This window comes from Cherax quadricarinatus, unplaced genomic scaffold, assembly GCF_038502225.1.
Source record: "Cherax quadricarinatus isolate ZL_2023a unplaced genomic scaffold, ASM3850222v1 Contig741, whole genome shotgun sequence".
NCBI classification, from domain to species: Eukaryota; Metazoa; Arthropoda; class Malacostraca; order Decapoda; family Parastacidae; genus Cherax; species Cherax quadricarinatus.
In genome coordinates this window covers 88255-114095 of record NW_027195767.1, presented here as the reverse complement: position 1 = coordinate 114095, position 25841 = coordinate 88255, and the positions used below count along the sequence as shown (strand labels likewise).

At 39.5% G+C, this 25841-nt stretch overlaps 1 protein-coding gene across 1 annotated transcript in view; it reads left to right on the top strand.

The window, feature by feature from the left end:
- The window catches only part of LOC138851474 (carcinine transporter-like), a 98017-nt gene that overhangs the window by 1882 nt on the left and 70294 nt on the right, over positions 1-25841 (top strand). Inside the window, exon 3 of the mRNA XM_070080638.1 lies at positions 14065-14292. Within this exon, the coding sequence (XP_069936739.1) occupies positions 14065-14292 (228 nt within the window). The remainder of the gene's footprint in view (positions 1-14064; positions 14293-25841) is intronic.

Genomic DNA, 25841 nt, shown 5'->3' with positions numbered 1-25841 from the left:
TGACATGATTATGAAGTAAATACTGAGAGTAATTGAAGGTTGGACAGGGAGAGTCTGAGTGGCGGGTCTCAGGTACACAAGGTCACGGTTATTGTTGGAAGTTATACGACCAGATAAGTCACATAATTGTTAGGAAATAATTCTTTTGCCTTAGAGTGGCCAGGAAGCAGAGGCAGAATCCACACATATCCGGGGGAATGGAAGGCATTCAGACTCGATTTAATAAATTGGAGCACAGGTCCAGTACCTTATTTTAAGCGTCCCTCACTAATATCGAGGAACCTCCCTCGAGGGGATGGAGAAACATCTCTCGGATAGACCCCTGGCTGTCTTCAAGAAGGCACTGGACAGGCACCTAAATTCAGTACCTGATCAGCCGGGCTATGGTTCGTACGTCGGTTTACGTGCAACCAGCAGTAATAGCCTGGTTGATCAGACCCTGATCCATGACGAAGCCTGCTCTCAGACCGGGCCGCAGGGGCGTTGACCCACAAAACACTCTCCAGGTACACTCTAGGTATTTACATCTCCTTCGTCTCCTAAGAGTATTTAGGCTTAATTTCCTGAAGCTAAACCAGAATAGTGCAACGAGAACCTCAGGTTTTTATATGTAAAGGAAAATGGAATACCTTTATTTCTGTATTTTACTGTTAATTATACCTTTGTAATTCACAAATAACCCGCACATAGAAGAGAGGAGCTTACGACGATGTTTTGGTCCGACTTGGAACATTTACAAAGTCACACTAACGAAAAGGAGAGCAGGAAGGGTACATATAGGCAGGAGGTGGTAGTAGTAGTAGTAGTGGTAGTAGTGGAGATGGAAGGAAGTAGTAGTAGTGGAGAGGTGGTAAGAGTAGGAGGGGCCAGTCAAATACTAAGTGTGGAAAATTACATTTACCTGGATGTATCTCATTAGATACATACCAGTAAATGGTAACAAAGATAATTGTTATTTATCAAAGTTACATAGATAAGTAGGAATTTTAGGACACCTAGGTCACAAAAAATGTCCCCCTTCGATACCTACAACTGTCATATCCACAATTTGCTCTAGACCTATATTAATTGCAAATGAAATATACATCGCCAGGAATTCTGGTAAAATTTATAATAAATTTGTGGACTGTATGTTAAAATTAATAAATGATTACATATACACATTTATATAACAGAAGGAGAATTTATAATCAGAACACTCACCAATTTGTCTGGAGATTTCTGTGTATCATACTCAAAAACCTGCTTAAATATATAGAGAAAACTGGCCAGAATCTTAACATAAATAGACTGTTTATCTGAAGTTCCTGAAGCTGTCCTGTCCATCTGCTTAATGCTCACATTATGCAGGACTGCACATCCAAAAATTTCAGCTCCTATTTGAGAGGTTTTAAGCCCAATATAACCCCTAGAGTGACGAAAATTATGCACATTTCACTAGTGTGTTTTCACTCCATTCAAAAACAATGGTGCCTTTTGTTCCAACAATGCTTCTCCCCGTCGCTGGTTCCATTTTTCATTTACAAATTAATTTTGATTCAATACAATGTATTACACTAATTTTCATAAAAAATACACTGGATATTTTCGGAAAATACATTATTTTCCACACTGCGGCCGGCCAGAGTTCATTGCTAAACGACTCAAATTACTCCTTCCTTTAGGAGACGATTCCAGCCGGTTCTGGCTTGAGTGGCTGTTGTCCTAGTAGGTCTTACTACAATTTCATCTTCCTTCATCACTTGGTCAGCGTTATCTTCAATATCACTCATGTCAGTTTCCCTTAGATTTTTATTTACATTTTTTTGAATACCATTTAATTCCGAGGGAATTAATTTATTAATTGTGTGTAAACTTTCCTGGCCATGACGCAACACTTTGACATTCCGGACAACACCTTGTGCATCTGGGTACAATGTCAGTACTTTGCCCAGAGGCCACAATGTTCGATGTTGTTCAGTATCAATTAACACAATATCACCTGGTTGCATGTTCTGCCGATTTACTGCCTCTGTCGCACCATAAAAGTGTTTACGTAGTGTAAGAAGATATTCCTTATGCCACACATTAGACCAATGATCAATTACTTTATTTAACATTTTAAATTTATTACACAACACTGCCGCATCATTGTAATCTTCATCACTTTCTTCCGGATTATCTCTATAGACAGGGGCAGCTTCCAATTTCCTTCCACATATTAGGTGAGAAGGTGTTAATACATCTGCATCAGGTGTATCACTCATGTACGAGATAGGCATATTATTTATCCGAATCTCTGCATCCACTAACACTGCACGGAATTCTTCCAAATTAACTCTCTTCTGGTGTAGTACTTTACGGAGACACCTCTTCACTGTGCCTATCAGTACAGTCCCCTCTGCCAAAGGGCTCTAGGAGTAATAAATTTCCAGGTACACCCTCGTTGAGTTAACAGAGATTGAACCTCGTTACTTTTATTTAATTCTATCAAGTGTTGAGCACTTGCTACAAAATTTGTGGCATTATCCGAAATCATCAACCTCGGACAGGATCTCCTAGCTGCAGATTTTTGAAACAGCTGTATAAACTGTTCTGCAGACAAGTCTTGAGCCACTTCTAAATGAACTGCCCTAGTAGCAGTACAAGTGAACAAGCACACATACACTTTCAGTGAAACACAATCTGAAGTACCTGTTAAAATGATTGGACCACTGTAGTCTACACCTGTTACATCAAATGGTTTCACTAATTGTACACGCTCCATTGGCAATGGTGGAGGACCTGGGTACATATAGGATCTGGCATCCACATGGCGACATATTACACAAGATTTAATCACCCTTTTTGCACTTTGCCGTCCTTGTGGAATCCAGAAAGTTTCCCTAATACAATTTAAGGTATCTTGTACCTCACCATGCATTGCATTTTTATGGGAATTTAAAACAATTAAATTTGTTAGATGATTGGTTTTGGGCAGTAAGATAGGGTGTTTAGCATAATCACCCAATTCAGCATTTTGTAACCTACCTCTTCACCTAATTACATTGTTCTCTAAATACAGCCCCAATTTCAATTATTATGGAACCTTTCACAATTTTTCTTTCCATCATCAATTTAGTCTCATTTCCATAGATTTCTTCTTGTACCCTCTTTATCTATATTCAAGAGGATGTGAAAACTTGTATGAGATATTCATCTTGTTTAGAAATTTAAACACCAACTTAGTTACATTGATTAGTTTGGGTAAAGAAGAATACCAGTTTATGTCAATGGCTAAGGAAGGACAAACTATTGGAGCGGTGGTCACAGTAATTTCAACAGGAGCAATATACGCCTTTTGTACAGGCCAATTAGCTTTATTTACCAACCAGCTCGGTCCTTTAAACCATGATACAGCATTAACAAATTTAGCATAAGGTAAACCTCGAGACAAGAAATCAGCTGGATTCTCCTCACCAGGTATATGATTAAATGTTAACATATGCTGACCCAAACTATTATACTTCTCTTGCATCTGATTAATTTCAATGACTCTGTTTTGTACGTACACAATTTTACTGTTTCCATTACGAATCCATTGTAAGGATACCTCATTATCAGACCAAATTACAGTGTCACTGTATAATTAGCTAATTTGACACCTACATAAATAGCTGTTAATACCAACTGAGGTAAGGTATGTGATTTAATTGGAGACACTTTAGCCTTAGACATAACAAGAGAAATAACACTATTACATTGAAGGTAACCAACTGCTCCATATGCCAATTTTGAAGCATCACAAAAAATGTTGAGTATATTTTTCCCATCTGGATTGGCCACCTGGCGTGGGAACTCCAACATTGGATTTTTTTCATAATCACCAATTAATTCATCCCACCTGTTAATGAATTCCTCAGGTAGAATTTCATCCCGAGCACATTTAAGTTTCCATGTTTCCTGTATTAATAATTTCCCTCTTATAGTAAGGGGTGACACCAAACCTAGTGGATCAAAACATTTGGAAACTTCAGCAAGCAAAAAAACTCTCTTAGTTAATTTATTGGGCATACTGTAATTATTAGGTTTTAACATTAACAAATCTCTCTCAGTATTCCAAGTTAATCCCAATACATTACTACATTTTGGCACTTCATCTCCAGGGTAATCTTTACTTATTTTGTCCTTTAATTTGGACGAATTACTATTCCATTCCCTCAAAGGCATATTTGCACTTTGCATTATTTTATTAGCCTCTCCATAAGTCATTAACAGTTCCTCTTCAGTTGACGTCACACCCAGGAAATTGTCCACATAAAATTGTTTGCTCATTACTTTACTCAGTGGACTTATCATACGCTTAAGGTGTGCATTTATCGTCGCTTGAAGTAGGAATGGACTGGATGTAGCACCAAATAATACGCTCCTAAAGCAAAAGGTTTTCAGAGGGCAAAGTGGGTCACTAGGATTCTCAGGCCATAAGAAGCGGGTACAATCCTGGCCAGCCTCTTGTAAACCCACTCTTTGGAAGGCTTTACTTATGTCAGCCATAAAGGCATAATTGTTCACATTAAAATTTAATAAGATATCTCCTAATTTTTTCGTCAACTACGGACCTGTCATCAAACAGTCATTTAAACTAGGAACATTTTTGTTACTCCTGGCACTACAATTTCAACTTAAGGCACCTAAAATGGAGGAATATAGCAAATAATATTGTTGCAGTAATAACACCAGGAGGCAGCTCTGATGAAAACTCACACTCACACGAGCTTTTAAATCTCTGCACAAAATTCAATTTAAACCAGCAAATAATAGAGCCTACTAGATTGGAGAATACACTAGACCTCATCTTCACTGACAATGATGATCTGATAAGAAATGTCACCATATCAAAAACAATATACTCAGATCACAACATAATTGAGGTTCAGACATGTATGCATGGAGCCCCAGACCGACATAATGAGACTAGTCACGAGGGAGCATTCACCAAATTCAACTTCAATAACAAAAACATAAAGTGGGACCAAGTAAACCAAGTCCTAACCGATATAAGCTGGGAAGATATACTAAGCAACACAGACCCCAACTTATGCCTAGAACAGATTAACTTGGTGGCACTCGATGTATGCACAAGGCTTATTCCTCTAAGAAAAAGGAGGAGTAGATGCAAAATAGAAAGAGACAGGCGCTCCCTTTACAGGCGACGGAAAAGAATAACAGAGCGGCTAAAAGAGGTCAATATATCTGAAATGCGTAGGGAGACACTGGTCAGAGAAATAGCAAGCATCGAACTTAAGCTAAAGGAATCTTATAGGAGTCAGGAATCGCGGGAAGAACTAAAAGCCATAAATGAAATCGAAAGAAACCCAAAGTATTTCTTCTCCTATGCCAAATCAAAGTCGAGAACAACGTCCAGTATTGGGCCCCTACTTAAACAAGATGGGTCCTACACAGATGACAGCAAGGAAATGAGTGAGCTACTCAAGTCCCAATATGATTCAGTTTTTAGCAAGCCGCTAACCAGACTGAGAGTCGAAGATCAAAATGAATTTTTTATGAGAGAGCCACAAAATTTGGTTAACACAAGCCTATCCGATGTTATCCTGACACCAAATGACTTCGAACAGGCGATAAATGACATGCCCATGCACTCTGCCCCAGGGCCAGACTCATGGAACTCCGTGTTCATCAAGAACTGCAAGAAGCCCCTATCACGAGCCTTTTCCATCCTATGGAGAGGGAGCATGGACACAGGGGTCGTCCCACAGTTACTAAAAACAACAGACATAGCCCCACTCCACAAAGGGGGCAGTAAAGTAACAGCAAAGAACTACAGACCGATAGCACTAACATCCCATATCATAAAAATCTTTGAAAGGGTCCTAAGAAGCAAGATCACCACCCATCTAGAAACCCATCAGTTACACAACCCAGGGCAACATGGGTTTAGAACAGGTCGCTCCTGTCTGTCTCAACTATTGGATCAATACGACAAGGTCCTAAATGCACTAGAAGACAAAAAGAATGCAGATGTAATATATACAGACTTTGCAAAAGCCTTCGACAAGTGTGACCATGGCGTAATAGCGCACAAAATGCGTGCTAAAGGAATAACAGGAAAAGTCGGTCGATGGATCTATAATTTTCTCACTAACAGAACACAGAAAGTAGTCGTCAACAGAGTAAAGTCCGAGGCAGCTACGGTGAAAAGCTCTGTTCCACAAGGCACAGTACTCGCTCCCATCTTGTTCCTCATCCTCATATCCGACATAGACAAGGATGTCAGCCACAGCACCGTGTCTTCCTTTGCAGATGACACCCGAATCTGCATGACAGTGTCTTCCATTGCAGACACTGCAAGGCTCCAGGCGGACATCAACCAAATCTTTCAGTGGGCTGCAGAAAACAATATGAAGTTCAACGATGAGAAATTTCAATTACTCAGATATGGTAAACACGAGGAAATTAAATCTTCATCAGAGTACAAAACAAATTCTGGCCACAAAATAGAGCGAAACACCAACGTCAAAGACCTGGGAGTGATCATGTCGGAGGATCTCACCTTCAAGGACCATAACATTGTATCAATCGCATCTGCTAGAAAAATGGCAGGATGGATAATGAGAACCTTCAAAACTAGGGAGGCCAAGCCCATGATGACACTCTTCAGGTCACTTGTTCTATCTAGGCTGGAATATTGCTGCACACTAACAGCACCTTTCAAGGCAGGTGAAATTGCTGACCTAGAAAATGTACAGAGAACCTTCACGGCACGCATAACGGAGATAAAACACCTCAATTACTGGGAGCGCTTGAGGTTTCTAAACCTGTATTCCCTAGAACGCAGGCGGGAGAGATACATAATTATATACACCTGCAAAATCCTAGAGGGACTAGTACCGAACTTGCACACGAAAATCTATCACTTCGAAAGCAAAAGACTTGGCAGACGACGCAACATCCCCCCAATGAAAAGCAGGGGTGTCACTAGCACGTTAAGAGACCATACAATAAGTGTCAGGGGCCCGAGACTGTTCAACTGCCTCCCAGCATACATAAGGGGGATTACCAACAGACCCCTGGCAGTCTTCAAGCTGGCACTGGACAAGCACCTAAAGTCGGTTCCTGACCAGCCGGGCTGTGGCTCGTACGTTGGTTTGCGTGCAGCCAGCAGCAACAGCCTGGTTGATCAGGCTCTGATCCACCAGGAGGCCTGGTCACATACCGGGCCGCGGGGGCGTTGACCCCCGGAACTCTCTCCAGGTAAACTCCAGGTAATAGAAGAGAGGAGCTTACGACGAGAGCAGAATGGGTATATATAGGCAGGAGGTGGTAGTAGTGGAGGTGGAAGGAAGTAGTAGGGAGAAGGTGGTAAGAGTAGGAGGGGCCAGTCAAATACTAAGAAAGAGGACTTCATTGAACGGGTTCGCCCTCTACCGACCTCTTGACGATGTCCTTGATTTTCTTAGAGAGAAGGCCGATGAAGCGTTTCTTTATCTCCCTATACCTACTGATGTCTGCAATGAAAGACACAGTCATGCAGATTCGGGTGTCATCTGCAAAGGAAGACACGGTGCTGTGGCTGACATCCTTGTCTATGTCAGATATGAGGATGAGGAACAAGATGGGAGCAAGTACTGTGCCTTGTGGAACAGAGCTTTTCACCGTAGCTGCCTCGGACTTTACTCTCTGTGTTCTGTTAGTGAGGAAATTATAGATCCATCGACCGACTTTTCCTGTTATTCCTTTAGCACGCATTTTGTGCGCTATTACGCCATGGTCACACTTGTCGAAGGCTTTTGCAAAGTCTGTATATATTACATCTGCATTCTTTTTGTCTTCTAGTGCATCTAGGACCTTGTCGTAGTGATCCAATAGTTAAGACAGACAGGAGCGACTTGCTCTAAACCCATGTTGCCCTGGGTTGTGTAATTGATGGGTACCTAGATGGGTGTCAATCTTGATTCTTAGGACCCTTTCAAAAATTTTTATGATATGGGATGTTAGTGCTATCAGTCTGTAGTTCTTTGCTATTGCTTTACTGCCCCCTTTGTGGAGTAGGGCTATGTGAAGGCTTGCTCAGCTCTGTAATAACTTCAGACAGTATTACCAAAGCTGGCTCCTCCTCAGGAAAATTAATGAATAGAAAACGAAATAATAATTAACAAAGATAAACACTTTATTATTTATTAAAGCAAACATAAAACAATAAAACATTACAGGTATATCCTATTTGAAAGAAAAATGAAAAATGAAATGAATAAAATAACATTTGAACTCAACGCTAATATATATATTGGGGTGTCTGGTGTTGGTGACACTTCGTGTTGTTGAAATCTTAGCCGTTGCTTATGTGCGGGGGGGGGGGGGTCGCAGGTGTTGGTGACCACCACCGGCTAGTTCTTCACAGAGTATCGCCGTGAGTATTCTATCCCGATGACAGGAAAGCAGGTTCTTTACCGCTGCAATGATGTGGGGTTACGTCCTGCAATTTCATACAGGTGCACAGGTAATTAAATCCAATATGGGACGTCTCCAGGACGTTAGTCCGTCTCCGTCAGTTTTTCTCGTTGATTGACAGGTGACCCTCTCTGTCATCCAAGCTGAAAAGATAGACAGGTTACCCACTGCTTAAATAATCACTCTCCATGATAAGTACAATACCTAAAAGACGTGGTGATTATTACAACAGTCAACTTAGAGCAAGGCTGAAAAGACTAAGTTTATTATTGGTCCAAAGTGAAGCTTTCAACCAATAAATCCACTAGAATACAAGGCAGGCATGTACTTACAGTAGTGTTGGGAGCTGTGAGTCGAGTGATTTCTGTTTGACCAAAGCCCCACATGTCACCTTTCGGGGAGGGGGGAAGAGGGAGGGGAAGGGATAGTGGGAGCTAGACTGACCCTACATTAACAAGCAGCCGGCAATCAAACTACCACTTTAGGGGTGGGGGAGCAAAGGCGGGAATAGCGGGAGCTGGACTTACCCTACCTTAACAAGTAGCCGGCAATGAAACTCTTGTTACTATATATTCCCTCGCTACTCCTATCTATTGAACTTTTCCCTCACACTCCCCCATACCAAGACTTATAGTCAAGGAGTATAAGAAGAATAGGCGAGGAAAAAGTTCTAACATGTGGAAATCGCGTAAGGCAAGAAATCTTCTACTGACTGTCACGACTTAACCAGTCAGAGAAATAATTGGATGAACCATTGATATACACAATATGGAACTTAAAAGCCTGGAGTGCCAATGTCCACCTCAAGAGGCGACTGTTGGTTCCCTTAAAAGTTTCTAGGTATATCAAAGTTTTGTGGTCCATTTCTAAAATGAATTCTTTACCCAGCAAATAAAATTTAAGTTTGGAGATACCCCACACAAGGGCCAAACATTCCTTTTCTATGGTGGAATATCTCGTTTCTGCGGGAAGGAGTTTCCGGCTTAGGAAGCATACAGGGAAGGGAGTACCATCATGGTATTGTAGTAACACTGCACCTAAGCCAGTATTGGAGGCATCAGTTCTCAAACAAAATGTTTTATTAATATCTGGAATCTTAAGTATAGGGTCTTTTGAAAAGATGCTTTTAATCTCATTAAACTTTTCCCAAGCTACGTCGGAAAGTTCAAGAGGTTCCTTCACAGACTTTTTAAGGAAGTCGGATAAGATGCCTAAGATCAGTAAGGTTCGGGATAAACCGTGCATAAAAATTTACAGAACCAAGAATGCTACGCATGAGCTTCTTGGTTTTGGAGAATTTAAATTCTAATAAAGCTTTGATCTTACTGGGGAGAGGCTGCAGAGAGTTATTAGAAAGTATCAGTCCAAGATATCTAATCTTGTTATACCCAAGGAAGCATTTCTTCGGCTTGGCAGTGAGGCCATGTGAGCGTAACCTACGCAAAACTGATGTTAATGTTTGGATATGCTCACCCCACGTAGATGTCATTACGTAAATGTTATCAAAATAAACTGAAACATTTGGCATATTACCCAAGACCTTCCTCATCAGTCTCACGTAGGTAGAACAGGCAGTTACCAAACCGAAGGGCATCAGTCCTTGGTGTGTAGGAAAAGCGGTGTACTGCTTAGAAGAAGGATCTAACATTACTTGATGATATGCCTGCGCAATATCAATCTCTGAAAAGAAGGAAGTGTCATAAAATTTGTGTAGATCGCTATCTATTAAGGGCATAGGCTCAGCATCCCACCGAGTTATAGCATTAAGGCCTCTGAAGTCAATAGCAACTCTACATGAATTATCCTCCTTCTTAACCATGACTACTGGTGAACAATATGAAGATACTGAAGGTTCAGTGATCTTTAGTTTTAATAATTTGTCTACCTCTCGGTCAAATGCATCTCTAAGGTGAACTGGAACTGGGTATAATTTTCGTTTGATAGGATTGTCCGTCACTAAGTCAATCTTATGGACTACCGTGGAGGTAACACCTGGAATATCAGTAAAGACGTCTGAAAAGTTACTCACACATTAATATTAATGTTGGTTGCGTCTGAGTGGTCAAGAGTCACCAAGTCATGTAGTTCTTCATCATAGTCTAAGTTAGAGGTGTCAATTATGCACACTTTACATTCTTCAGTTGTTTTATCAAGTTCGTGTGGAAAAACTAAGTCAAAGTTGTTAAGGCAGTTAACCGAATTTCTTCGGTAATATTTCTTAAGGATGTTGATATGATAAAGCTTAGGTTTCCCCTTGGGAACTTCCCTCATGGCAAACAAAGCACAGGGTAGGTAACGATGCCACTCCTTAGGTTTAAGGGAGCATAGTTTCCTTAAAATGGACTTGAGAATCGAATGCTGGCGCTCAATCCTCCCATTACAGCTGGGATGATAGGGTGTTGTGAAGAGAGGCTTCACTCCCAGAAGTTGGTATAGATGTTGCATTAAGTCAGATGTGAATTGTGTCCTACGGTCAGACAAAATTTCTCTAGGGATGCCCACTCTGGAGAAGATGGACAAAAGGGCTTCAGCCACCTCTGTAATGGTTATGGTCTTTAAGGGTATGGCTTCAGGGAAACTCGAAGCATAGTCAACTAATGTTAATATATATCTATGTCCCCCAGATGAAAGTGGAGATAAAGGACCAACGATGTCAATAGCTACTCTTTCAAACGGAACCGTAAAGATAGGCATTTTGACCATAGGTACTCGCCTGGCACCTCGGGAGGATGACAGTTGGCAAACTTTACACGATCTACAATAGGTAGTGACATCTGAGAACATTTTTGGCCAAAAATAGGTTTCCCTAATTTTATTTAAGGTTTTACGATGCGAGAAATGTCCGGCCACTGGCAGGTCATGAGCCATTTTATGAACAGTCTCTCTGCATTGACTTGGAACACCTAAGATGGAATAGTCTGTCTCATCTGAATTTAATTTGAATACTGACTTGTACAAGATACCTTTTATATATTCAAATTTACATGAAAAGTTTTTCCTTTGGATAACTTGATTTTGTTTAGCGGCATTATGGCAATTCTGAAGAGAAGGGCAATTACGTTGTAAATTGACAAAAGAGTCCTTTGATATATCTAAAGGCTTGAAGTCAGGGAAAATCAAAGGATGGACAGAAGGAGAAGCCTGGGCTTTAGTCTGAGCCCTAGTCAAGACATTTATGGTATCGGAGGTGATATCTTAACTTTCATCTAACAAGTGAACCGGTGATCCTACTTCCTCGCTTTCGAGAGTAGCATCACTGGTTTTTAATCCCACATGAATCTCACTAGACATTGTCTCATCTGAGCTTTCGAGGGGCTTCTCTGACTTTACAGGAAGAGGATCTGAAACACTTATGTCCATCTTTGGCGATGAAAGGTCAACCTCAGAAGGAAGAATGGCACCTTTTACATTACCTATTAGTACGGAGCAAGAAGTGATGGGAGCTAGTACGGCTTCAGACCAACCTGTGAACCATTTAGACCTAATGTAACAACGGATGGTAGGAAAAGTGTCTGAACGGCCCAAGTAGTCTGAAAGTATAGCAGAGGAATGAGTTTCTTTAAGATTAGGGAACAGCTTATCAGAAATTACTATACATGTGCATCCAGTGTCTCGTAAAATGGTAGATACATTAAGTCCATTAACTGTTCCTGAACAGAAGGGTGCTTGGTCATTACAGTCTTTAAAACATCTTCCAACTTTTTGGACCTTCTTAGAAGGACAATCTGGACGTTTATGTCCCTTAACACCACACAAATGACAAACAGGAATAAAAGAAGTCATTTTACTTTCCACTACAGGCTTTGATTTCTTAAGGTCTGATGAACCCTTGCCCTTAGGGTTCGATACCTTTAGGTCTTCATAGGAATTGTGAGCCTCAGTATACAGGTCAGCAGCCTCAGCAACTTCCTCAGCTTTAATCAGGTTACGTTCTCTATTGAATGTTTGTATCTTGTGAGGAAGAGCTGTCAGGAACTGGTCAGCAACCATGAAGTCTCGAAGAGATTCATAACTGTGATCAATTCCTGAACTCTCTATCCAAAAGTCGAACAAACGAAAGAGTGTTAGCTGTAACTGTTGAAAGTTCTGGCCAGGCTGTAAGGTGGCATACCTGAAATCTTTTCTGTAAGAATTAGTGGTTTTTTGATATGCTTTAAGGATTGCCTTCTTCAGTAGGTTATAATTGCATATGATATCGTGCGACAAAGTTGCATAGATATTCAAAGCTGTACCAGAAAATAACATTCCTAACCTGGTAGCCCAGGTGTCAGCAGGCCATTCACAGAGGGTAGCGGTATTTTCAAACCTGATAATGTATGAAGTTATGTCTTCCCCCTCTGTGAAGTAAGATAAATTAGGTGTTGGAATATGTGCACTAGCTGCACGTTGTTCCATTACTCCTTCATCTAATTGCTGTTGTGAGAAAGTTAACTTCTTATTCTCTAATTCAAGGCGAGTTTGTTCGAGCTCACGATCCTTTTCTCTCTCCCATAACTCATATTCTCTGTCCTTTGCTCTTTCCTCAAGTTCCCTTAATTTAACCTGTTCCTCACGTATCTTAGCTTGTTCCTCACGTACTCTAGCTCTCTCCTCAAAATCAAGTCTATCACGCTCCTTTTCGTCTTTTCTCTCTCTTTCTATCTTTCTTGGATTTCTCTCTCAATTCTCTCTCTCTCCTTTTTCTCTTCTCTTTCGATTCTCTCTCTCTCCTTTTCTTCTTCTCTTTCCCTTTCTAAATGTCTTTCTTGATGAACACGGAGTTCCACGAGTCTTGCCCTGGGGCAGAGTGCATGGGCATGTCATTTATCGCCTGTTCGAAGTCATTTGGCGTCAGGATAACGTCGGATAGGCTTGTGTTAACCAAATTCTGTGGCTCTCTCATAAAAAATTCATTTTGATCATCGACTCTCAGTCTGGTTAGCGGGCTGCTAAAAACTGAGTCATATTGGGACTTGAGTAGCTCACTCATTTCCTTGCTGTCATCTGTGTAGGACCCATCTTGCTTAAGTAGGGGCCCAATACTGGACGTTGTTCTCGACTTTGATTTGGCATAGGAAAAGAAATACTTTGGGTTTCTTTCGATTTCATTTATGGCTTTTAGTTCTTCCCGCGATTCCTGACTCCTATAAGTTTCCTTTAGCTTAAGTTCGATGCTTGCTATTTCTCTGACCAGTGACTCTCTTCGCATTTCAGATATATTGGCCTCTTTTAGCCGGTCTGTTATTCTTTTTCATCGCCTGTAAAGGGAGCGCCTGTCTCTTTCTATTTTACATCTACTCCTCCTTTTTCTTAAAGGAATAAACCTTGAGCATACATCGAGTGCCACCAAGTTAATCTGTTCTAGGCATAAGTTGGGGTCTGTGTTGCTTAGTATATCTTCCCAGCTTATATCGTTTAGGACTTGGTTTACATTGTCCCACTTTATGTTCTTATCATTGAAGTTGAATTTGGTCAAGGCTCCCTCATGACTAATCTCATAATGTCGGTCAGGAGCTCCGCGCATACATGTCTGAACCTCGATTATGTTGTGATCTGTGTATATTGTTTTTCATATGTGCGGGTTATTTGTGTATTGTTGCAATCACGGTATTGTGCCTTTTTGTTATTTACTGTAGTAATTCATTACCACACTGACAGGTTTCTGCCAGAGTCTCCTCGCTGGTTGCTGTCTCGTGGCCACATAGAGCAGTGTGCTGTGCTGATGAACACCATCGCTGCACGTAATGGCAAACAGGTTCCAGATAAGTTGAAAGAACGTCTACAAGCGATCTCCTTCACTCACAACACTGAAAGGAATTATGGTGTTGTCCAGCTCTTCAAGTATTCCACTGTTCGTCTCCGTACTTTGCTCCTCGCAGCTTGCTAGTGAGTTTATATATTTAAATATCATAATTCATATGTAATAATTATATTCATTGGTATGAGATAAAACCCATATAGATCATACAGTACCTCAGTAATGGGAAGAAATTTAATATAAATAAATAAATATATATAATGAAAAAAATATATCTTTAAACGTATAAGAGAAAATTTTAGGAAGGACTTAATTTTAAATGAGTTCTTGCTAATTGACCAGTTTTACATATTCGGCACGACATATATATATATATATATATATATATATATATATATATATATATATATATATATATATATATATATATATATATATATATATATATATATATATATATATATATATATAATATATATATATATATATATATATATATATATATATATATATATATATATATGTATATATATATATATATATATATATATATATATATATATATATATATATATATATTATCCATGGGGATGGGGAAGTGGAATAAGAATCTTTCCTACGTAAGCTATGCGTGTTGTAAAAGTCAACTAAAATGCCGGGAACAATGGGCGAGTAACCCCTTTTCCGGTAATAGTTACTAAAAATAATAATAAGAAAATTGTCAAAGTGGGAAGTCTGAATGTGCGTGGATGTTGTGCAAATGATAAGAAAGAGATGATTATGGATGTTATAAATGAGAAGAAGCTGGATGTCCTGGCTTTAAGTGAAACAAAGCTGAAGGGGGTGGGAGAGTTTCAGTGGAGAGAAATAAATGGGATTAGGTCAGGGGTTTCAAATAGAGTTAGAGCTAAGGAAGGAGTAGCAATAATGTTGAAGGATAAGTTATGGCAGGAAAAGAGGGAGCATAAATGTATTAATTCAAGTATTATGTGGAGTAAAATAAAGGTTGGATGTGAAAAGTGGGTTATAGTAAGCGTATATGCACCTGGAGAAGAGAGAAGTGTAGAGGAGAGAGAGAGATTTTGGGATATGTTGAGTGAATGCGTGGAGAGTTTTGAACCAAGTGTGAGAGTACTTGTGGTTGGGGATTTCAATGCTAAAGTTGGCAAAAATGTTGTGGAGGGAGTAGTAGGTAAATTTGGGGTGCCAGGGGTAAATGAAAATGGGGAGTCTTTAATTGAGTTATGTGGAGAAAGAGATTTGGTAAAAAGTAATACATATATTATGAAGAAGAGGGTAAATAAATATACAAGGTAATGAAAGTAGTTTGTTAGATTATGTATTGGTGGATAAAAGGTTGATGGGTAGGCTCCAGGATGTACACGTTTATAGAGGGGCAACTGATATATCGGATCATTATTTAGTTATAGCTACAGTGAGAGTAAGAGGTAGATGGGACAAGAGGAAAATGGCAATAACAAGTAAGAGGGATGTGAAAGTGTATAAACTAAGGGAGGAGGAAGTATGAGTAGTGGGGGTGGGGGGTGGAAGAGGTTTGGAATAGTTTTAAAAATGCAGTATTAGAATGTGGGGCAGAAGTTTGTGGTTACAGAAGGGTGGGTGCAGGAGGAAAGAGGAGTGATTGGTGGAATGATGAAGTAAAGTGTGTGATAAAAGAGAAAAAGTTAGCTTACAAGAGGTTTTTACAAAGCAGAAGTGTTTTAAGAAGAGTAGAGCATATGGAGATTAATAGAAAGGTGAAGAGAGTGGTGAGAGAGTGCAAAAGGAGAGCAGATGATAGAGTGGGAGAGGCACTGTCAAGAAATTTTAATGAAAATAAGAAAAAATTTTGGAGTGAGTTAAACAAATTAAGAAAGCATAGGGAACGAATGGATTTGTCAGTTAAAAACAGAGAAGGGGAGTTAGTAGATGGGGAGATGGAGATATTGAGTAGATGGCAAGAATATTTTGAGGAGCTTTTAAATGTCGACGAAGAAAGGGAGGCGGTAATTTCGTGCATTGGCCAGGGAGATATACCATCTTTTAGGAGTGGAGAAGAACAGGATGTGAATTTGGGGGAGGTGCATGAGGCATTAGGTAGAATGAAAGGGGGTAAAGCAGCTGGAACTGACGGGATCATGACAGAAATGTTAAAAGCAGGGGGATATAGTGTTGGAGTGGTTGATATTTTTGTTTAATAAATGTATGAAAGAGGGGAAGGTCGACAAAATCATTCTGAACCTAATGAAAAAAATATATTTCACTGTCTTTGTTTAGTATTAAATTATTTTAAACAAATCTAAAATATATTTAGTTGGTGTGGAAAATATTTTAATCTTCCCAAGTTATAGTGCCTAATAGGTGTTTAATGTGTCGATATGGGTCAAAAAAAGGTATTTGAAAATGGAATAGAACCAACAGGGAAGCTCTGCGCCTGCGCTGATGGGCAGGGGAGAGGTCGAGATGGGGCATCAGGAGAGCGGGAGTGTTTGCAATGGAGTTAAGAGGCTGGGAAAGCATGGGACCATGAAATTTGAGTTCACGGTGACCTAAGGATTAATATAGGCCTCACTTTATAATAGGAAGTGTGGTAACTGTTCCTGGTGAAGAGTAAGGGAACGTGATTTACAGGACCACCGTAATAAAGTGGTAAAATTAGTGAATAATGGCAAGACCGGTGGTGACTGGTGCGACGCCATGGAGTGTGTTCAGGGGGAAATACCCGTGATTTAATCGTCACTCATCGGTCTCAGATCTTAATGGAATGATCTCTAATGTACATAATAATTATGATACATTAAATCGTCTTGTAAATTGTAATGTAATCAGTGATAATAACAGTAAGTTAAGAGAATGCGTGAAGTGAAATAAGTCGCCTTGCTCCGAGTGAACACGTGTAGACCTCGTGGTTCCTGTCCCGAGGATAGTGAAGTTTTCATTGAGTCACGACTTCTAAACTGGGACAAACCAACAGATACCTCGTCCTGCTGGAATAAGAACATTGTCGGTGTAGCAGGACATCGAAAAGAGATGGCGAATGGAGGAAATTAGGAGTATCAATCATTCACAGTTAAGTAACCCTTCTAGTTATAGCAGACTGATACTGGCCAGTTAGTTAAGTTGTAATTGGATAGGTTATGGGTGATCCAGCTACATCAAGTGACCACCAGAGAATATCTGGTAAGCGGTGGGATTATACACAAGTGTTTTTCTTTGATGGATATATCCATGTGTAACCTACCCCCCCCCCCTTCATTCAGTTAAACTAATATAATCTATACAGTCTACAATTATTTAGTAGCACCGTACTTGTGGGTGCTATCCAATTTATACTGGTCTCGGATAGACATGGATAAGATTGTGAGGTCGAAGGGACCACCTGCAGTGACCAGGGGTGGTTAAGTTTTCTCACATGTCTACACGGGGTGACTACGGTAAACAATATGGTTGTTGCCTCCCAATGAGATTACTCATATGCATGTAATGTTGAGGTACATACAGGTAACCCCCTATAAAATTTTCCATGTCTGCATTAGGCTAAAATAAATTGCTCTTGTTATAATAAGGTTAGGTAAGTTCTCTCAGATTCTTTTGGTGCAAAATTATAAATTTTTACATTAACATTAATGAAAAAAATATCTTCAAACGTATAAGAGAAAATTTTACAAAGGGCTTAATTTTAAAATGAGTTCTTGCTAATTAACCAGTTTTACCTATTGTTCCTTGATAATGTGAGTAGTCACGAAAGCGCTTGGAATTTCATTATTCTTTCACAGTGGTTGTTTTGCATATGTGATCTTATTCCATATAAACATATATATATATATATATATATATATATATATATATACTATAATATATATATATATATATATATATATATATATATATATATATATATATACATATATATATATATATATATATATATATATATATATATATATATATATATATATATATATATATATATATATATATATATATATATATATATATACGTATATATATATATATATATATATATATATATATATATATATATATATATATATATATATATATATATATATATAGTATATATACATATATAAGTAGTGATGATTTCTACAGAGCGGTCCCTCCGCTCAGCAGTCTCTTCTACAGAGCGGTCCCTCCTCTCAGGCATCCCTTGCTACAGAGCGGTCTCCTTTTCACACCTATGTGCTAATGACCTTGACCCCGCCCACGACCCCCGCCTACGACCCCCGCCCACGACCCCCGCCCACGACCCCCGCCCACAACCCCCGCCCACGACCCCCGCCCACGACCGCCCCCACCCCCGCGCCCCACCCGACCCCCCCCCCGACCCCCCCCGCGCCCCCACCCGCGCCCCCCGCGCCCCCCACCCCCGCGCCCCCCCGCGCCCCCCGACCGTCGCGCCGACCCACCACCCTCGCCGCGCCCTCGCGCCCCGCCCGCGCCACTCGAGCCCCGCCCGCGCCTTCTGCTGCACCTTCTGCAGCGTCGTCCGGATCGCCCCCGCGCCCCGAATTTTTTTCCGATTTTTTTCGAATTTTTTTTGAATTTCATTTGCTCTCTTCGAATCAAGTTTTTTGGATTGCCCCACCCCAAATTTTTTCTCGATAATACAAAGTCTCCATCTCCTCGGATCAAGTTTTTCTCGATATCAAAAATCTCCAATTCCTCGGATCAAATTTTTTCTCGAAATCAAAGTCTCCATCTCCTCGGATCAAGTTTTTCTCGATATCAAAGACTCCAATTCCTCGGATCAAATTTTTTTCTCGAAATCAAAGTCTCCATCTCCTTGGATCAAATTTTTGAGGTTCCCCCCTCTGGGGGTAAGCATTCAAATGAACTCCCACTTGCATTCCAAGTTTTTTTTTTTCCGATAATACAAAGACTCCAATTCCTCGGATCAAATTTTTTTCTCGATAATACAAAGACTCCATCTCTTCGGATCAAAGTTTTTTGGATTCCCCCCTCTGGGTATAAGCATTCAAAATGAACTCCTCCTATGGGGCATGGTACTCTCTCTTACTACAGGTCTAAACAAGTGTGACGTCAGTATTCCTCTCATTAAGTTAAATGAAGTAAAAAGTGTGTTTACTCGGCGGTCAGTGACGTCACACACACACACACACACATACAAGCTGAATCTTGTCGACTTCCCCCTATGTCAGTGACGTCACATGATGACCTCACACATACAGGCTCAATCTTGTCGACTTCCCCCTATGTCAGTGACGTCACGCGATGACCCCACACACACAGGCTGAATCTTGTCGACTTACCCCTACACACATTTCATATACAACATAGGGAAAACATTTTCACTCTTAACCCATGATAATCCAAATAATTTCACATTTTTTCGTTAATACCCACATCAATCCACAATTTCTTTACAACACAAGTCTAGACATTTTTCTCGTTTTAACTATTTCATCTCAGGTCACTCCCCACGAAGTAACCTTCTCTCTCTCCTCCTCCCCACCCTCCCGAACCCTCACACTCCAACCAACACCTCACAATTTTCACTCATAACCCCCAATTTTTCTCGTTTTAACTATTTCATCAGAAAGTCACCACAACACTTATAACCACTTTTCGATAAATTCACTAGTCACAATTTTACATATTACGAAGTTAATACGCACACACACCTCACTTTACTTTGAACACCTTCAAAACACTCTCATAAATCATTTGAATACTCACAAAAATACCTTTGAACATTTCCAAACAACACTGAAACACTTCCAAGACAACATTTTGAATACTCCCAAATAAGATTTGACAGCTCTAATTTATCTACACTTACACATTTCATTAAATTACAACTCATCTCCCCAAACTCCTCCCTCAGTCTCCAGACTTCACAACATTATCACAAAAACTAACTCAAACACTTTACTTTGAACATCACCAAAAAAAACACCATCAATTGCCTTTAAATACTCCAAAAACATCATTCGAACACCCCCAAAATCACCTCTGAATACTCTCAGAACACCTTCATAAGTACTCTTGCACATCATTTGAACACCTTCAAAAACACCTTTGAACATTTCCAAACAACACTGAAACACTTCCAAATCACCATTTGAGTACTCCCAAATACACCACTGAATACTACTAAAACACCACTGAATACACTCAAAACACCACCAAAATCAGCATAAACTAAGATCAACACCCACATCCCACATCACCCACAACCCACAACACCCACAACACCCACAACCCACAACACCCACACCCCACAATTTTTTTTCTCGTTTTAACTAATTTCATCAGAAAAAGGCACAACAACAACCCACTTATAACATCTTTTTCGGTATCTCTAGTTCGACAACAACACCCACGACACCCACAAACACCCACAACACCCACAACCCACAACACCCACACCCCACAATTTTTTCTCGTTTTAACTAATTTCATCAGAAAAAGTCACATCAACAACCCACTTATAACATCTTTTTTCGGTATCTCTAGTTCGACAACAACACCCACAACACCCACATCCCACAACACCCACAACCCACATCACCCACACCCCACAACACACACAACCCACATCACCCACACCCCACAACACACACACAACCCACCCACATCACCCACACCCCACAATTTTTTTTTCTCGTTTTAACTAATTTCATCAGAAAGTCACAACAACAACAACCCACAACTTATAATCACACCTTTGAATAACTTCAAAACACCATTTGAGTACTCCCAAATACACCACTGAATACTACTAAAACACCACTGAATACACTCAAAACACCACCAAAATCACCATAAACTAAGATCAACACCCACAACACCCCACAACCCACAACACCCACATCCCACATCACCCACAACCCACATCACCAACAACCCACAATTTTTTTCTCGTTTTAACTAATTTCATCAGAAAAAGTCACAAAAACAACCCACTTATATCATCTTTTTTGGTATCTCTAGTTCGACTACATTACCCACAACCCTCATCAATTACCAATTTATTCACAATTTTTTTTCCCCTTCTTTTTACTGAATCTTAAATGTAATACACATTTCCTCTTTACATTACTAAAATTCTAATAAAATCCTCTCCATACCCAGGTCCTTGTATCCACATAAATTGATATTATACTCACATCAACTAATCTCACTACCCAACTATTGCGACATGTTTCAACACCCTCCATTCTTTTCCAATATATCATAACTTTTCAATTCTATAATTTCTTTTTAAAATATTCACACATTACCTTTATTTTCAGTAAAATCCCCCCCCCATATTTCATTAAATTTCTAATACAACCCTCCCCATACCCCTCTCCATCTCACCCACATTTCTTCACATCCACTCACCCATCTCCCATCACACCTCTTCTGAACACACACAAAAATCACATTTCACATTCACAAATGCATCTCATCACACATCTCAAATCCACTAAAATCACTGTAACCAAGATATTCACAAAACTCTATGACCACCTAACACACACACACACACACACACACACACACACACACACACACACACACACACACACACACACACACCATGAAATGCGGTTCACACCCAAGGTAGAAAATCACATAATCATCTCTTTCCAGACCAACTGTAACCTAACCTGACCTAACCTAACCTAACCTAACCTAACCTAACCTAACCTAACCTAACCTAACCTAACCGAACGTAACCTAACCTAACCTAACCTAACCTAACCTAACCTAACCTAACATAACCTAACCTAACTTATCCTAACCAAACCTAACCTAACCTAACCGAACCTAACCTAACCTAACCTAACCTAACCTAACCTAACCTATCCTAACCTATCCTAACCTAACCTAACCTTTCCTAACCTAACTTATCCTAACCTAACCTAACCTAACTTATCCTAACCTAACCTAACCTAACTTATCCTAACCTAACCTATCCTAACCTAACCTAACTTATCCTAACCTAACCTAACCTAACCTAACCTAACTTATCCTACTCAAATCCACTAAAATCACTGTAACCAAGATATTCACAAAACTCTATGACCACCTATCACACACACACACACACACACACACACACACACACACACACACACACACCTCACTTTACTTTGTTCACCTTCAAAACACTCTCATACATCATTTGAGACCACCTTTTCTCAATATCTCTCTTCCACAACCTTTATCATCTCACTACAGAACAACCCCAAGATTACTTCGAACACTCTCATAAATCATTTGAGTACTCACATAAACACCTTTGAACATTTCCAAACAACACTGAAGCACTTCCAAAATATCATTTTGATTACTCCCAAATAAGATTTATCATCTCTAATTTATCTACACTTACACATTTCATTAACTGAAATTACAACACATCCACCAAACTCCTCCCTCATTCTCCAGACTTTACAACATTAACACAAAAAAAAACTAACTCATACACTTATGACATGAGACATTACCATATCTAACACACTGACTAACTTTGAACCAACTCTGAACACCACTGATCTTCTTCAAAAAAATACTCTGCACATCATTTGAACACCTTCAAAAAACACCATCAAACACCTCCGAATACTCCCAAAACACTACTGATTACTACCAAATCACCACTGAATACTACCAAATCACCGTCAAAATCACAAGAAACTAAGTTTAACATCACCATCTAACATCCTTTTTATAGAAATCCCCTCAAATCACTATAACCAAGAACTCCCTCCCCATTTGGCGCATAAAAAAAAAGCATGAACACAAACCTAATACGCAAACACTTAGTACATGATCACCATCAACTGAAAACATATCTTGTACACACACATAATCTAAGACAACCACCAACTACAATCACCCATGTTCACTTACCTCAAAAATCACTAATATCACAGAAAACACTCATTTTTATAAACATTTCACACACACAAAAAAAAATCATATTTGACAATATCTAAGCGCACTCACCTCACTACCACCAACACACGATGTCACACCTCACAGGACCGACGAGCTCACCTCCAGTGACGTCACACTCCCATTGTGTTACTTGGTGGTTGGTAACATCACACCCAACCCACCTTGTTTCAACCTGTTGTACCCTACATTATCTAAGAACACTATATCCAAGACGATTACCAGATTTTATGACCCCACCACCAAGATCACAGAAAACACACATTTTTATAATTATTCACACAAAAATCACGATCACCAATTCCATATCATGTTTACCGGCATCTGTCAACACTCATCACCAAGATCACCAAAAATCTAAGATCATGCATCTCAAAACTACTATGATCACTGAAAACACTTATTTTTTAAACATTCGCACAAAAATAAGACATACACAAAAATACCACAACACTTCCACCAACATCTATAACATAACATGAGCACTATAACATATCACTATCACAAAAAAAATAATACACAGACACCCACATCTTATACATTTCAATCACAAATTTAAGACATGAGACATACACACCAAATCTAAGACATTCACCTCCAACTAAGACATACACATCTTAACTAAGACATACACCAAAAAACCTATACTTGACATATTGCGATATGAATATTCATACCGCATTTATGTTGCATATCACATTTCCTCATCCACATCATCCCTAAAACATCCTTCCTTATTCATTCCATATATCTCCTAGAGTTGTTTTAACCCCGACGGGCCCATCACGACGTAGGAGCCAGAGTGTATTAGGTGGTGTTGGAGTGGTGACCTGGTTACACTCTGGCTCCTACGTCGTGATGGGCCCGTCGGGGTTAAAACAACTCTAGGAGATATACGGAATGAATAAGGAAGGATGTTTTAGGGATGATGTGGATGAGGAAATGTGATATGCAACATAAATGCGGTATGAATATTCATATCGCAATATGTCAAGTATAGGTTTTTTGGTGTATGTCTTAGTTAAGATGTGTATGTCTTAGTTGGAGGTGAATGTCTTAGATTTGGTGTGTATGTCTCATGTCTTAAATTTGTGATTGAAATGTATAAGATGTGGGTGTCTGTGTATTATTTTTTTGTGATAGTGATATGTTATAGTGCTCATGTTATGTTATAGATGTTGGTGGAAGTGTTGTGGTATTTTTGTGTATGTCTTATTTTTGTGCGAATGTTTAAAAAATAAGTGTTTTCAGTGATCATAGTAGTTTTGAGATGCATGATCTTAGATTTTTGGTGATCTTGGTGATGAGTGTTGACAGATGATGGTAAACATGATATGGAATTGGTGATCGTGATTTTTGTGTGAATAATTATAAAAATGTGTGTTTTCTGTGATCTTGGTGGTGGGGTCATAAAATCTGGTAATCGTCTTGGATATAGTGTTCTTAGATAATGTAGGGTACAACAGGTTGAAACAAGGTGGGTTGGGTGTGATGTTACCAACCACCAAGTAACACAATGGGAGTGTGACGTCACTGGAGGTGAGCTCGTCGGTCCTGTGAGGTGTGACATCGTGTGTTGGTGGTAGTGAGGTGAGTGCGCTTAGATATTGTCAAATATGATTTTTTTTTGTGTGAGAAATGTTTATAAAAATGAGAGTTTTCTGTGATATTAGTGATTTTTGAGGTAAGTGAACATGGGTGATTGTAGTTGGTGGTTGTCTTAGATTATGTGTGTGTACAAGATATGTTTTCAGTTGATGGTGATCATGTACTAAGTGTTTGCGTATTAGGTTTGTGTTCATGCTTTTTTTTATGCGCCAAATGGGGAGGGAGTTCTTGGTTATAGTGATTTGAGGGGATTTCTATAAAAAGGATGTTAGATGGTGATGTTAATTTTAGTTTCTGGTGATTTTCACGGTGATTTGGTGGTATTAAGTGGTGATTTGGTAGTAATCAGTAGTGTTTTGGGAGAATTCGGAGGTGTTTGATGGTGTTTTTTGAAGGTGTTCAAATGATGTGCAGAGTATTTTTTTGAAGATCAGTGGTGTTCAGAGTTGGTTCAAAGTTAGTCAGTGTGTTAGATATGGTAATGTCTCATGTCATAAGTGTATGAGTTAGTTTTTTTTTTGTGTTAATGTTGTAAAGTCTGGAGAATGAGGGAGGAGTTTGGTGGATGTGTTGTAATTTCAGTTAATGAAATGTGTAAGTGTAGATAAATTAGAGATGATAAATCTTATTTGGGAGTAATCAAAATGATATTTTGGAAGTGCTTCAGTGTTGTTTGGAAATGTTCAAAGGTGTTTATGTGAGTACTCAAATGATTTATGAGAGTGTTCGAAGTAATCTTGGGGTTGTTCTGTAGTGAGATGATAAAGGTTGTGGATGAGAGATATTGAGAAAAGGTGGTCTCAAATGATGTATGAGAGTGTTTTGAAGGTGAACAAAGTAAAGTGAGGTGTGTGTGTGTGTGTGTGTGTGTGTGTGTGTGTGTGTGTGTGTGTGTGTGTGTGTGTGTGTGTGTGTGTGTGTGTGTGTGTGTGTGTGTGTGTGTGTGATAGGTGGTCATAGAGTTTTGTGAATATCTTGGTTACAGTGATTTTAGTGGATTTGAGTAGGATAAGTTAGGTTAGGTTAGGTTAGGTTAGGATAAGTTAGGTTAGGTTAGGATAGGTTAGGTTAGGATAAGTTAGGTTAGGTTAGGTTAGGATAAGTTAGGTTAGGTTAGGTTAGGATAAGTTAGGTT